The 13,370-nt window shown below is 38.3% G+C and overlaps 1 protein-coding gene across 1 annotated transcript; it reads left to right on the top strand.

Moving 5' to 3' along the window:
• The first annotated feature begins 699 nt into the window (after positions 1-699).
• On the top strand, positions 700-12,977 carry limd2 (LIM domain containing 2). Its single transcript, XM_043235253.1, has 4 exons — positions 700-933; positions 8,544-8,588; positions 9,418-9,554; positions 9,923-12,977. The coding sequence occupies exons 1-4, from the start codon at positions 931-933 to the stop codon at positions 10,080-10,082; spliced, it is 345 nt and encodes a 114-aa protein (XP_043091188.1). The 5' UTR covers positions 700-930; the 3' UTR covers positions 10,083-12,977.
• Positions 12,978-13,370: the final 393 nt, after the last annotated feature.

The raw sequence follows: 13,370 nt of genomic DNA, 5'->3' as shown, positions 1-13,370 counted from the left end.
GGGCCCCGGGCCCCCGAGCTGTTCTGGTGGATGAGGCTGGTGAAGCACAAGCGGCAGTGTTTAGTGGTGAACATGTAAGTGTGCGAAAATGGCAGCAAAACAAAATGCCTGTCGTTAATTAAAAGCACGAAACGAGGATTACAAATATTGATATATCTATAAAAGACAAGTAGAGACTGGGTTGCTTTCTATAAACAACTATATTCCAGGTTATGTCACATACAAGATGACTTGAAGTTGAGTAAAACATGGGCCAATTTTCATTTTTCGTTAACTACCCCTTTAACTGCTGCAAAGAAGCCAAAAATAAAACACCAGGCCATACTGGAAGGACATGACGGCCGGTGAGTAAACCATGACTATTACTATTTCATCAATATTGATTAGGTTGTAGAGATGTCAGTCAAAGCTAAATCGTTTTTATACATCACGAGGACTAAAACGAATGAGCTCCGGTAAAACGCCTCTTACTTACCTCACGTATTAGTCGCTAATGACTGAATAAAGACAGCGGGAAAGAAACAGGAGAGGAGTTAGGAATCCGTGAGGCAATATGGCTATTTCTTGGAAAAGTGTCCTCAGATAATGTGTCTAAATTCTGAGCTGGGAGGAGAGCGCGAGGACGCGGCACGAGCTGCGTCCAATCGCGTGCGACATCCTGCTGAATAAAAAAAGGCGTGATGAAGAGAGAAAAAAAAAACGTCCGTTGAAAAGAGTGAGGTGGGGGGAAAGGCACGTCAAGCTCTCCAGACGGCTCGAATGAACACAGCGTGTGCTGCTGGTACGTTTCGTTTAGCGCAACCGGAGAAGTTAATCGTTCAGACCGGCCGAGGAAACGAATGAGATATCAACCGAGTCGTGCACAGTGAGTGGACCGGACAGGGCAGCAGCAACCCCTTTTCTCTACCGCAGACTGATAAGGAGACCCAGATGGTGAGTTTCTCCGCTTTGATTCAGCTGCAGCCAGTGAACCCATCGACCCCCTCCTCGTCTATTGTGGTGAGGTGCGCTAGCTCGAGTGCTATCGAGAGCTAACTGTGGGATACCGGGCTCAGACTTACTAGTGTTGCAGCGATCCATCAAAGCAGACGGTTTGCCTGTTGTAGACGCGCACTGGTGTGAGCGTTGAGATTGGATACAGAAGATGAATACTAATCAGTCCTGTGCTGTGGGAGGCTAACGTTAGGTCTTCGGGTCCAAAGCTGTCATGTGCCTTCCTGAAGATGCGTGTTTCCAGACTAACGCAGACCGAAAACAAAGCCTTCTGGTTTTCGTCGACGTAGTTTACGTAACGGAAAGGCGTACCTGTAAACTTACAATAATTTTTTATGGATCCTTTTTGTACCGTGCGTATTTGCCGACATATGATGCTTACATAAATTTGCGTAGCACAGCCCTTCTGTACCTAATGCACCCTCTCTCCTGTCTAACTACATTTACGTTTAATCGCCCTTTCGCAGACCCGTTTATCCGAATCGGTGTATTCAGGTTTCACCGTTTGTTTCTGTGTGTGACATTATTAATTTAGACGCTGACATTCATTACTCGACACAAATGTCCCCTAATGTGTAGACTGCTTTCATACAGGCAAATATCCTTTTTTTTGTCGTTGTATCATGGAAAGCAGCGACCAGGACTAGGCACAGGTTTATTGTGGAAATTTATGTAAATGCTTTTAACAGGGGAATCTCGACCTAATGTTGTCATGGTTACATGTTTGTTTAACTCCTTCCCAGCATCAGCTGGCCGAAACCATATATGCACACGGTAATAAAGGGAACGAATGCAAATTTGGCCAGTTTTGGATGGTTATCGTTTAGATAATATTGAAACTACAGGTAGGCACGGTTGTGATTATTCATTGTTCGTTACTCTTTACTCCTATTCCCAATTCTAATAGCCTGAATAATATTGAGCATCCAGTGCTGCTGATGAAAATTTGCTATTTATTTTGTACAATGAAAATAGTTCTAAAAAGTACAATTAATACCATGCTTTGAATTGTTTGTGTAGACTGGGATTTTCTCGCTCCCACACACTGAGGAAAAAAAAAACGCACACGAAGCTCATGTGCGAGCGAATATTTAGATGCAATTAATAGTCCACCAATAAAGCTTAAATGTGTGTATCTGTAGTTTTTAAAGACCCCGTTTGTTTCGGGCTGCTCGTTGTTGTCATTCGTGATGGTGCCACTTTGTTTTGGCGGTTAGGGATCACCATCTGCCAGTGGATTGTCTGATCAAACATATGTACATTCTCAGTTAAATTGGCTCCGTTGGGCATTGGGCAGCACAAGGAAACTGCCTGTTTCAGCAAATGATGTGCATGAGAGGTTGCGAATGCTCGAGCAAATGGTACAAATAAACGTAAACGTGACCCCTTTCGGAGTGTTGCTTTTTAATGATGGCTTCTTTCATTAGAGGTGTCATTCTCTCTTGTATGCCGAAGTTAAGAGCAGACGGCAGAGGCCCCTTGGGGTTTTCTGATGAAACCAGAACCCTGAAGATTTTATACACAGATTATTCATGTGGAGAAGGCAGCCTGGGGCGTCAACTGTCCAGTTGTCAGAAACGAACGTGGAGGCATGCCATTCCAGGTGTTTCGAATTGTTGTAACTTGCAGGAACTTAAAAATATTTGGGAGGCCCCAAGAAATCATCCATAGTGTTGTTGTTTTTTTGTTTTTTTTTTCAAATTCTCATTTAGGAATATCAGATAATTTAATTAGGCATCTAGGTGTGTGTATATCCTTTCATGTCTGCTCAAGTCTACTTTCAAATGCGGTGTTTTCTTTTGTACATTGTTTTTCACGCTGTGCGTCAGTGATGTTCCTGTTTGAGCTGAATGTCACACACTGAGGTTCTAGTCCATGGTCTACTCTTAGTCTCTTGACTATTCTTAGATCTCCATACTAATGAAATTATGCCAACAAGGACTCTGGGACAGCCTCTGCAGAGTGATAATGGAACCCTTTTTTTCCTTGCAAAAACGGTCTCCTTATATGGAGAAACAGAAGAAATTAGGCTTGCTCCATAGGCCTAAATAGAACTTTCCACTAAGTGACTAGCTGTAGTCGATGCAGTGGTTATCTGTGGTGTCCCAGCAGTACGTCTTTTGACTTCAGTATCAGTTTATATATATATTTGTGGTGTACCATGTACTTTTTAGTATGTTAAAGCAGGTGTTTTGAGTCTTAAGTATGTTTAGCTTGATAAGCCCTTACTGGCATTGTTTAACATGATTTGAGACATATTGAGCACTTCTAGCTTTCATATGGAGGCTCTTTCGTTGCAGATATTTTTTTGTGTGCTAAAATGGCTTTCCTGTGTAAAAATGAACGCATGAAATGTCTTCTGATAGGGCGAAGGAGGAAGATGTTTGTCAAATTTCATTGAAAAAGCAAAGTCTCTTGGTAGTTCTTCTGTGTATGCTTTATGATTTCTAATTGCAAAATGCACTCCCTTCCTTGTGATAAGATCACGGTATGGTAGATGCTGATGGCTGTGTTTTGTGAAGTACCACGAAATGCCTAGATCAAGTTTCGAACTCTGTCTGAACATGTTTGAAAGGCTTCAAAAAAGGGATGTGTCCTAGTACCATTCTAAGTAAAGATTCGGTGGTTTTCTGCTCATTTTGTTAAGTGTTTTGTGAATTATGGCAAATATAAACTGAATAAGCTACAGAAAATGGGGAGAGGGTTCTTTTTATAACGCTTTTGAAAACAATCATGATCTTTGCAGTTGTGTTCTAGTTGCGCCACTTCAGCTTTAACAGGTGAAATTTTACACCGTACACTTTCTCTTGGTCAAAGGTGTACTCTGGAGTCAAATGAAACATTAGACTGTTCCTCTTCAACCCTGCCCACAAGCCTTCTCTTTAAAACATCCTGTACAGTCGTCTTCAGATTTACATTTTTTTTTCCTGCCTAAACACATTTACAGTTTCACATCCCATCCGTGTGTAGACTCTGTCTGTGCTTCAGCTTCTGTCTGTGGCTCAAAACATTGGTTAGGACTTTCTCGTTTTTCTGTAGATGCTTTTAAACGCTTCTGCACCCTCATGCAAATACTTTCACGCAATCATTGCTTTTGACACTGGGTGTTTATGAACTTAGCAAGAATTCAGTCAGCTCTGACTTATGAAAATGAGCACTATAATGATTGGAAAAGCACTTAGGTCCAACGATGGCACGAAACAAAACATGAGGTAGAAATTTGGCTAAGCCAAACTGCAGCTTTCATTTGAAAATGCATAACCATCATATATCTAGATACAAGAGTAATTGGGAATTTGCTTTCTGTTCTTCATCTTCTGAGACCTATCTTTGTAAATGGAAGGTGAGAAATGCAATGCAAATGCAAAATGACTGAATCTTTTGGAAAATTACTTACTGATAGACTCTAGTGGAGAATGACTAAAGTGTCATTTGGTAAATGAATGTGCATGTTTTGCTTTTCTAGTTACAGGGAGATCAATCATAGCTTGAGTTTTGCAAAAATGTGCCTCCCAGCGTCTTTTAAAGCATTGCTTCTCATTCATGGAGCCCAGCCAGACTCCCTCAGGGTTGCTGCACGAACATCTTATCAAGATACCTGTTGAGTTCTGTCTTCTAAATCTGACTCATTTCAGATTCTGGCAAAAGGGATGTCCATCAAATCATGTCTAGGTTGGCCTGTTTCTACCTAATATTCCAGAGGACCCATCCACAAGTGGTCACCCAAAACAGATTGCCGTTTACATTATTAACTGTTGTCTAAAGTGCATGGCACTGCACATTGAGGCAGATATTTTTGTGGTACCACTGCAAAAGGCCACAGATGTAATGGTTCTGTGCATCCCAGATCACAAGATGCATTAGATACAAGGTGAACAGGGGTTGCGTGGGTTGATGACCACATGATGGTTGTTGCCTCCTCAGTCCACTGAACTCCTGCTTATTCCCCTGGTTGTCTGGACCCATGGGGAGCAGCTGATGGGATTTTGTTCAGCTAATGAGATTAAAAGAGTGTCTGCAGTCCAGTACTATAGAGGAAGAGCAATGGAGAGTGAATGTTGTGTGTGTGCAATGTGTGGCTGTGGGAGAAAGTAAAATGCTGACCTTTGGTAATGGCAGGGCATCACAAATCTGTCTGAGAGGGGAGCAAAGGTCACACGACTTGCAGCCCATCTGTTTGGATGTAATTGTAAATTTATGTTTAGTTTGCTGTCTTGCACACTCTTCTCGCTACCCCACTTTCTTTTGGCTCTAATGTCACTTATCAGAAAATATTCAATGTCATCCTTCGGAAATCAAATGATAAAGGATTTTTTTTTTCCATTTCTAAAATTTGTTGTAAATTCTGTGACTTAACTGTTATGATGGCCAGTTACCTCAAACTAATGACATTTTGATGATATTTTTTTTTTTTTTTTTTTTTTTGTAAATAAATAATGTATTATTTAATATTAAAATTTTTAGTATCTAAAATGTTTATATACATTTATTTGTTTTTTTTCTTTTGTGGATATTCATGGTGCTTCATATCATGCACAAGTACTCTTGTCTGTGGTAAAATTACTCAGTGCAATGTTTAAGTGTGATTTTGTTTATTTTTTTTAGTATATGCCTAGGTCTAAAATTCATATTAGAGTATTAACAGGCTCTGAAAGAAAAAAATAGTCTTTTGTTTGTATGTTGGCATGATAGCATTTCTTTTCCTGTGACATTCACACGCAAGGTAGTGTTTTTGAAACCAGGTTGAACTTTAAAGAGAACATGTTTTTTTTTTCTCTGTCATTGTGAAACCCAGAAGAGCCTGTAATTTGAACTGTAATGCAGTGATCTTGAGGGTCTCATGACTGCACATGGCATGCATGCAGCACTAAAGTGTACATGTCAGCCAATGACTGATTTATTTTTTTTGAGGGTCTCTAGAGAGGGCGGGTTGGACCTCCTCATCACCATCATGTAGTGCATCAGAGCAGAGCACAGGAAGAAGAGGTGTCACCACTCCTTCCTGCCACAGTGCAGACGGTTGGGCAGCAGTTGTATCTGCATGTGTGTGCTGCGGGAGTGTGTTTTTTTTCTGTGTCTTATGTACAAATAAGGCAAAAGGGGACAGATGGCACAAGCTGAGATAGTACCCTGCTCCATTGCTTTATGCACTTCTTGTGTGTGTGTATTAACACGCTCACACATCTCTAATCCCGTTTTTGCCACCATTTCAACTGTGACTGACCCGAGCATCTTTGTTTTGGATTTAATAGTTTGTGGCATCATTTTATTGCACTTCTGCTAACTAGATGGAAAGTGGCTTAAATGTTGTTGTTGTTTTTAAATGGCAATATTATTAGCTTAATGTAATTTTTAAGGCTCCTTTTTACAGTTTCTTGAAATGTAAATTTTAGGGGGTTTTTTTGAAACTCGCACTAAATGCACATGTAAATATATCTGACAATGGCTCTAAACAAGCGTGTTGCACAAACGCTCTGAAACAGGAAGTGGGCCGAGGGTTGTCTTGCACTAAGGGTGTGTTGTGACTTTATCAGATAAAGCTTAATCATGTTGGCTTCTTGTTTTACTGCATAGCATTGGCTAATACATAGTAAATGGTTCTCTCTTTACCAGGGGATGACCACATTATGCATTGTTCAAAAAAACTCTTCAAGCTGATGCAGAAACACGTTGTACTTTCTTTTGCAACACATGCTTTAAAATGTGTCAATGCAAATGCAGAACAGTGTTACTTTTGCCCCTTCAGCATGAAATGAAAACGTGTGTGTACACCTTAAAATTACATTTTCTTTTAGTTTTATTACTTATAACAGAATAAATTGGTTTCACATTTGATAAATGAGGTGGATGAACCTAAGCAAATGGTTAATATAAAGATGCAGTGATTTAAGAGAATTTGTTAGTACTTTAAAAATGTAACATTTACAATATAAAAAAAAACACCTGCTGTGTTTGCCAGAAATGTACTGTAAATTATTGTAGCAATATCTGTTTTGTACTTTTTTAAAATACGCAGATAACCACCAAAAACAGTTGGTTATGAATCATCATCACAAACTGCTTTTCCACAAAGATGCTAAATGCTAATATACTGAAGGTGCACAGTGTCATTCACACAAGCACCGAACACAGTCATGGTACCACTCGGTACTGCAATAATGCAATAAACATTTGTTAATAAACATTAAATGCAAGATACAATCTTAACATACTTAGCTGAAGGGAAAAAAAAAGAATAAAATCCAGAAATGTATCAAATGTAAACTGTCATGAAGAGTGTCAAAGTGTACATTTTTGGTTTTTCACTGTAAATTGTACTTGTTTTCTTTTCTGAAACCAGTATAAAACAAACATTTTACTCAAATGTAACTAGTTGTTCACCTTTATATAGTATGCAAACGTAACCAGTTAACAGGCTTTTACTGTAGCATTTTTTTTACAGTTAAAATCGTAGACATTTTTTTGCATTGTACCTGATACAGTTAATGTTCTCATCTACTTCGGCTTTTAAGTAAATATTATCATGTTGAGGCTGAGAGGTTGTAATCTCATTTCCGGGTTTTGATAGCATGTGAGCGAGAGGATGAAGTCCCTCTCGATAATGGCTGTAATTTGTGAAAAGTGGTGTTATTGAATGTCTGTGATATAATGGTCATTACTGATACTTGCGCGGCCTGTCTGAGCCAAGGAAGTAAACTGCTTTTTTTTTTCTTTTTTTTTTACTACTAGAGATACAACAGCGTGAGCCAGTATATCAACAGATCTGTGTGCGATTCAAGCTCTAGATTTCCACGAAAGAGACAAGTATAGATGCTTTAGTGGAGGTGGAGATCTGCTCTGGGCTTTCTGACAGACCAGAGCAGTTACATAAAAACCTGTCGGCTCAGCAGATGATTCTTATACTGCAATGCATTAATACATTTGGACTCTGCCTTTTTTTTTTTTTTTTTTTTTTTTTTTTTTTTTTCAGTGTTGTGTAGGTGTGTCCCAAACCCGGACCCTGTCACCAGCATTTTGTCGTAATTCTTTCATAAACGCATAAACACTCAATTCTTAAGTTCCCAATCTCTCCTGCGCGTAATTTGGTAGCTTGTTCAGGCTGGCAGCTGTTTCGGATATTTGGTGCAGAGTTGACCGTGGGACATGGCTTGGGTTATGTAATGTCATATTGTAGCTTTAGACCGGCTGAAACCGAAAGTGTGTGTGTGAGAAGGGTCTTTATTTCAAAGGGTGATCGAGTTAGAAACACTCGCGGGGCTTAGTCTTCGTTGATCCCTCTTCATGCATTTGTGCATGTGGGTACGCTCACAAAAAGGTGCTTGTAAGAGAATACAGCAGATGGAGGGATCGCAATGCAGGGACATCTTTGGAGTGTGTCCGGTTAGAAGGACGCTAGTGAGGGTGGATGGATGATGGTGGGATTATGATGTGGTGTTCACAAGGCTCTGTCTGAAAAAGTGTTGCCATGGGTAACCTGTCTTAGGACCACTGGCTTCATTGTCTTGTTTTTTTTTTTTTTTTTTTTTTTTTTTTTTCTTTTTTGTTTCCAGGACAACAGGAACACATCTGATGACAAGCCCGTTCAGCGTTCTAAGGTACATTCGCTGTTATGTTCACATCCTTCTTGTCTTTTCAGCCATACCCCTCCCTCTGGTTCTAGATTTGTAATCTAATCGGAGCAATCGGTGGTGAGTTAATGGCCAAAACCATTCATTATCTTAGACATGCTATTTTATAATGCATTTTGTTAGTATCACATCCAAACTAAAGTTTTTTTTTTTTTTGTATTATTTTTATTTATACATAATAAATATACACAGTACACACTCAAATTATGTAGACCTATATATAAATATACATGCATCAAAATATTTCAGAAAATGTTGTTTATATATTAAACACGTTTAAATAGAATATAATGAAGTGGATATTTTAATGAATGAAATGCTGAATTTAACCCTGAATTTTTTTGCTGAATTTGTTTTTTTTTATAAACGCTGTTTACTTCCTAGAATTCTAATGTAAAACAGACGCTGTCAGCTTTAAAAAAGATGCCAAGTGTGAACATTGCCTTTAGTATGTGTTTGTTTGTTTGTTTGTTTGTTTGTTTGTTTGTTTGTTTGTTTGTTTGTTTTAAGCATTTTGAATTATGGGGACATTGACAGTGTCCCCATGAACCATAAAAATCAGCACGCACAAAATAAATACAAAAATCTAATATTGTTACATATCTAGAATATAACTTTAAGGTTTGTACTAAGGATATATGTTTATAAGGACAAATAAAACTTCAAAACTATTTAAAGCACAATAATGTAAGTTTTTGTCTCATGCACAGTCAAGTCAATATTTTAAAGGCGTGCAGTAATACTTTGATCTGCTCTTTGGTTAGAAACCAATGTCTTTGCCTGTGCTTTCCACCAGTCTTTCAGTTTCAAGACGCAGAAGGAGACGTGTGCATCATGTGAGAAAACCGTGTATCCGATGGAGAGATTGGTGGCCAACAACCTCATCTTCCACACCACGTGCTTCTGCTGCAAGCATTGCAACACCAAACTCAGGTTAGTCACTTCCTCACCAGCCCAGCCTGAGAAAACAGCAAAAACTAACGCAGTTACACATGGACTGTAAAACGATAGAGGTCTTCTTTAGTAAGAAGTGCTTTTGTTCACCAAGGGTGCATGTATATTATAAGTATAAGTAATTTGGAATGTTATTATAATTTGTTATTAATAATCAGCTGTATAATATATACTGAAACGCGTTCCTGAGTTTTTACCAGTCCAGTTTTCAGTGTCACATGATCCTTCAGAACCATTCTAAGACATTTATAAAGCTTCCGTCACTTGTTTGTCAATTTAATGCAGTATTATTATTATTACTCTTTTTTTTTTTTTTTTTGTGCATTTCTCTTTCTTGTCTTCCGCAGTCTGGGGTCCTATGCGGCGCTGCAGGGGGAGTTCTACTGCAAACCACACTTCCAGCAGCTCTTCAAGAGTAAAGGGAACTACGATGAGGGCTTCGGGCGCAAGCAGCACAAGGAGCTCTGGGCCTCCAAGGATGCAGAGAGCATCACCAAGACGCCATAATCCTCAGTGATCTTTCCAAAGCACCTCTCCCCTCCCTAGCCAACGATGATGACCCTTTATATACTCTGCCCATGTCAATACACACATGCATCCACACAAACACACTCACACACTCATTTCAAGCACACAAGCAGTTGATCCAGGCTTCTCATGATATCACAACACAATCACAAATATACCAAGATAATGTGATCGTTGATTAGCTTCTCTTTTGTCTGTTCATTTTTATTTTATTTTTTTTATTTCTCCTGCCCTTCATTCTCTATTTTTAATTTAGCTTTTTTTTTTTTTTTTTTTTTTTTTTTTTTTTTTGTGTAATGTTGTGGAGTAAACAGTTAGTTGATTGTGACCAAAATCTTTGTGTCCCTATAGAGGTGGGATGATTCACTTCTTAGCGTTGTTACGGTCCTGTTTGGCAGTATCTGTTGGTTTTCTGTCATGAAAGGTTTCAAGATGGTTTAGATTATACACTCAGGTAAAGATTCTGGGTTGTTGCATCAAGATTATTCAGCAATCTTTTATGTACATAGTGAACTTAAATGTTTTGTTTTATGATGGATATATGTCCCTCACTTCAGTTACAGCAGTCTGTACTGTTTTCAAACTAAATGGCTTTTTTTTTTTTTTTTTTTTTTTTTTTTTTAATTGTCTGCTTTGCTGGCACAGGGTATTTTATCTGTGAATCTACAGGGTACACTGTACTGTAAAGAACTCTCTTGAGTTTACACCCACCACCCCTTATCTTTGCATTCTTTTTCATCTTTGTTTTAACTTCTTTTGACTTTAAGAATTAGTATTTGACATATCCTTTCAGATCCAACAATATCATTCTTAAGCACGAGTATCCTTGACCAAATGTAGCTGTAAACGCCAATATCTGCTAAGATAATATTTACCTACTCTAAAATGAATTTGATTTTACAAATTTAAGATTTAGATCAGCTATGATTTCTGGCGCCCTCTAGCGTCTTGGATGATATTTCTTATTTGACATAATGCTGGTTATTCTCTGCCATCTAGTGATATCTCCGCTCATTTTATCAATCATAAATATTCCTTATGTCTTATTTTCTTTTTCTTTTTTTTTATACGTTGTTGCTCAATGATTTCTTGTAAAGGCATTTGTACATAAGTACCACTAAACTGAGTGAATGTACTGTGATGCACTATACTGTACTTATGCCTTGCTGCATGGGACCAAGCTTGTACAACAAAATTAAGATATATCACAGGGAACTAGGTCTCAGAGGAAATGTCATTTATGATGCTTCGCACTATTACCTCCCCTCCCCCCTCTCACTCCACCACTTCCTGTCATTGCATAGTTTTGGGCTGTTTCCTGTAGGCTTCTCCGTGACGGGGTTTTGTGGGACTTTGAGCACATGCACAATCGTGTGGCTCGGAAGCATTGCTCAGGAATACGGACGATCCAGCACCGTCACCCCTAGTGTTCATTGTTAGGAGCTGTAGTTCATCACACAAACATTATGCCCTAAATTGACCAACAGTCAGCAGTCGGGGGTTTGAGCAGGAAGGGGGTCCCGTACATCTAAACAAAGACTTCCATCCCAGGTTTTATATGCACATGTCAGCGTGAAACTGTGACTTGTGAATTGTCACTGTGGCCATAAGCTGTGACCTCTCCAGAGGTTGATGTATTTGTGTACAAACATCATTAATGCCATTATGTTGTTTTTCATGAATGAAATGCCTCTGTGTTTTAATACTGTTGCTTCTTTTGTTTTGTCTGTTTTTTAGTGTAACACGGTAAAGCTGTTCTGATAAGCCGGTATTTCGTAAATGTCATATATAAGTGGTCTGTAGATAGTTTTGCCTTTAGTTTTAGGCCCATGATAATGGCTTGTTTTGTTCGCTAATGTCTCGTCTGCCTTCCAGTGCAATGGCCTTTTGTCTGTACTTTTGAGGAGATTCTCCACGTAGACTTGCTAAGTCATTGAAAATCATCCAAATATTTTCAACAACTTGCACACCACAAAATTCCCTGTGTGTGTGTGTGGTATATGTTTAATGATGACTGTGAAATTGAAATGCATTGAGAGGTTTAGAGGAATTATCGAAAGCTCTTGGCACAAAATGAAAGAATATTTTCATATTAAGCCTTATTTTAGTTGCATTTCTTTTTATCGCTTGAATCATTTTTAGAACACCTCCCCCCCCCACCCACCCCAAAAAAAGAAAAGAAATCTTTCACAATCATAATTTCATAATCAGCTTTCTCATTTTCTCTCCGTTAATAAATCGGTCTTTATTTTCACTGCGTTTTCTCTTCTGTCCAAATGTGCTTTTAATTTTGGAACAAACCTTTCACAGACACAAATCACTGTGTTTACACCAATTGTTCGTTGTGTTTGCACGCAGTGCGCCAAGGTACAAATGACACAATATCCTGCAGACACTCGCTGTCTTTTATAAACTACAGAACAAATAGGAAAAAGGTACTTTGCTCTTTTCTGATGGATTTGTAGTTCTTGAAATGTGTGAGTGTGTCTATGTAAATGTATGGATATTTAAGGTTGCAAAAGATTATTTTTGAATGCTGTTGACTCTTGTCTGCATGCGTTGAGTGAGAGGAGATAAATGTACGCAAAGTGTATTACTCTATATCTAAAACTTGATCAGTGGAACAAGGTGGCCTTAAAGCAGAAGGAGGTCTTGGCTCTTTACTTGTCTCTTTTGTCCCCCCATCAGGTTTATTTTTGTCTAAGTACTTTTATCAGCCCTCCAGTTCAACTGCTACAAGAATTTCTAATAAAATGTGTTTTTGCTTTCTGTCACTTCCCACAGTGTTTCTCATATTTTTCTCCTCCTGTTTATTTCTCATTTTTGTACACCCTTTTGGAGAAAAACAATAAACGATATGCTGGTGATGATCAACCCTTAGTTTGTGTTTTTTCTTACAGTGAAAATAAAACGTTAACTCTGTATGAACGTTACCTTGGCGACTAGCTAAAACAAAGTTAACTTTTTTTTGTAATAATTGATATACACACATCTTTTTGTTTAGTGTAGTACGTGTGTGTGTGTATATATATATATATATGGACCTGTTTAGGAAAAAAAAACAAACTTCTCAATGGTAATTCTTAAAGTGATAAAAGAAGCATTGCAATCACTAAAATTTCTTTAAAATAAAAGACAGTAAAGCAAGTAACAGTTTTTAAGCACTTTCATTTGTCTATTTACAAGTAACATAAATATTGTAAAATACTGGTCCCCCAGATGAGTCCAAAATCCAAATATCACACTACGAAATATTTGCTGCAAAGA

The sequence above is a fragment of the Puntigrus tetrazona genome, chromosome 3 (assembly GCF_018831695.1).
Source record: "Puntigrus tetrazona isolate hp1 chromosome 3, ASM1883169v1, whole genome shotgun sequence".
NCBI classification, from domain to species: Eukaryota; Metazoa; Chordata; class Actinopteri; order Cypriniformes; family Cyprinidae; genus Puntigrus; species Puntigrus tetrazona.
This window is presented reverse-complemented; position numbering and strand designations above follow the sequence as displayed.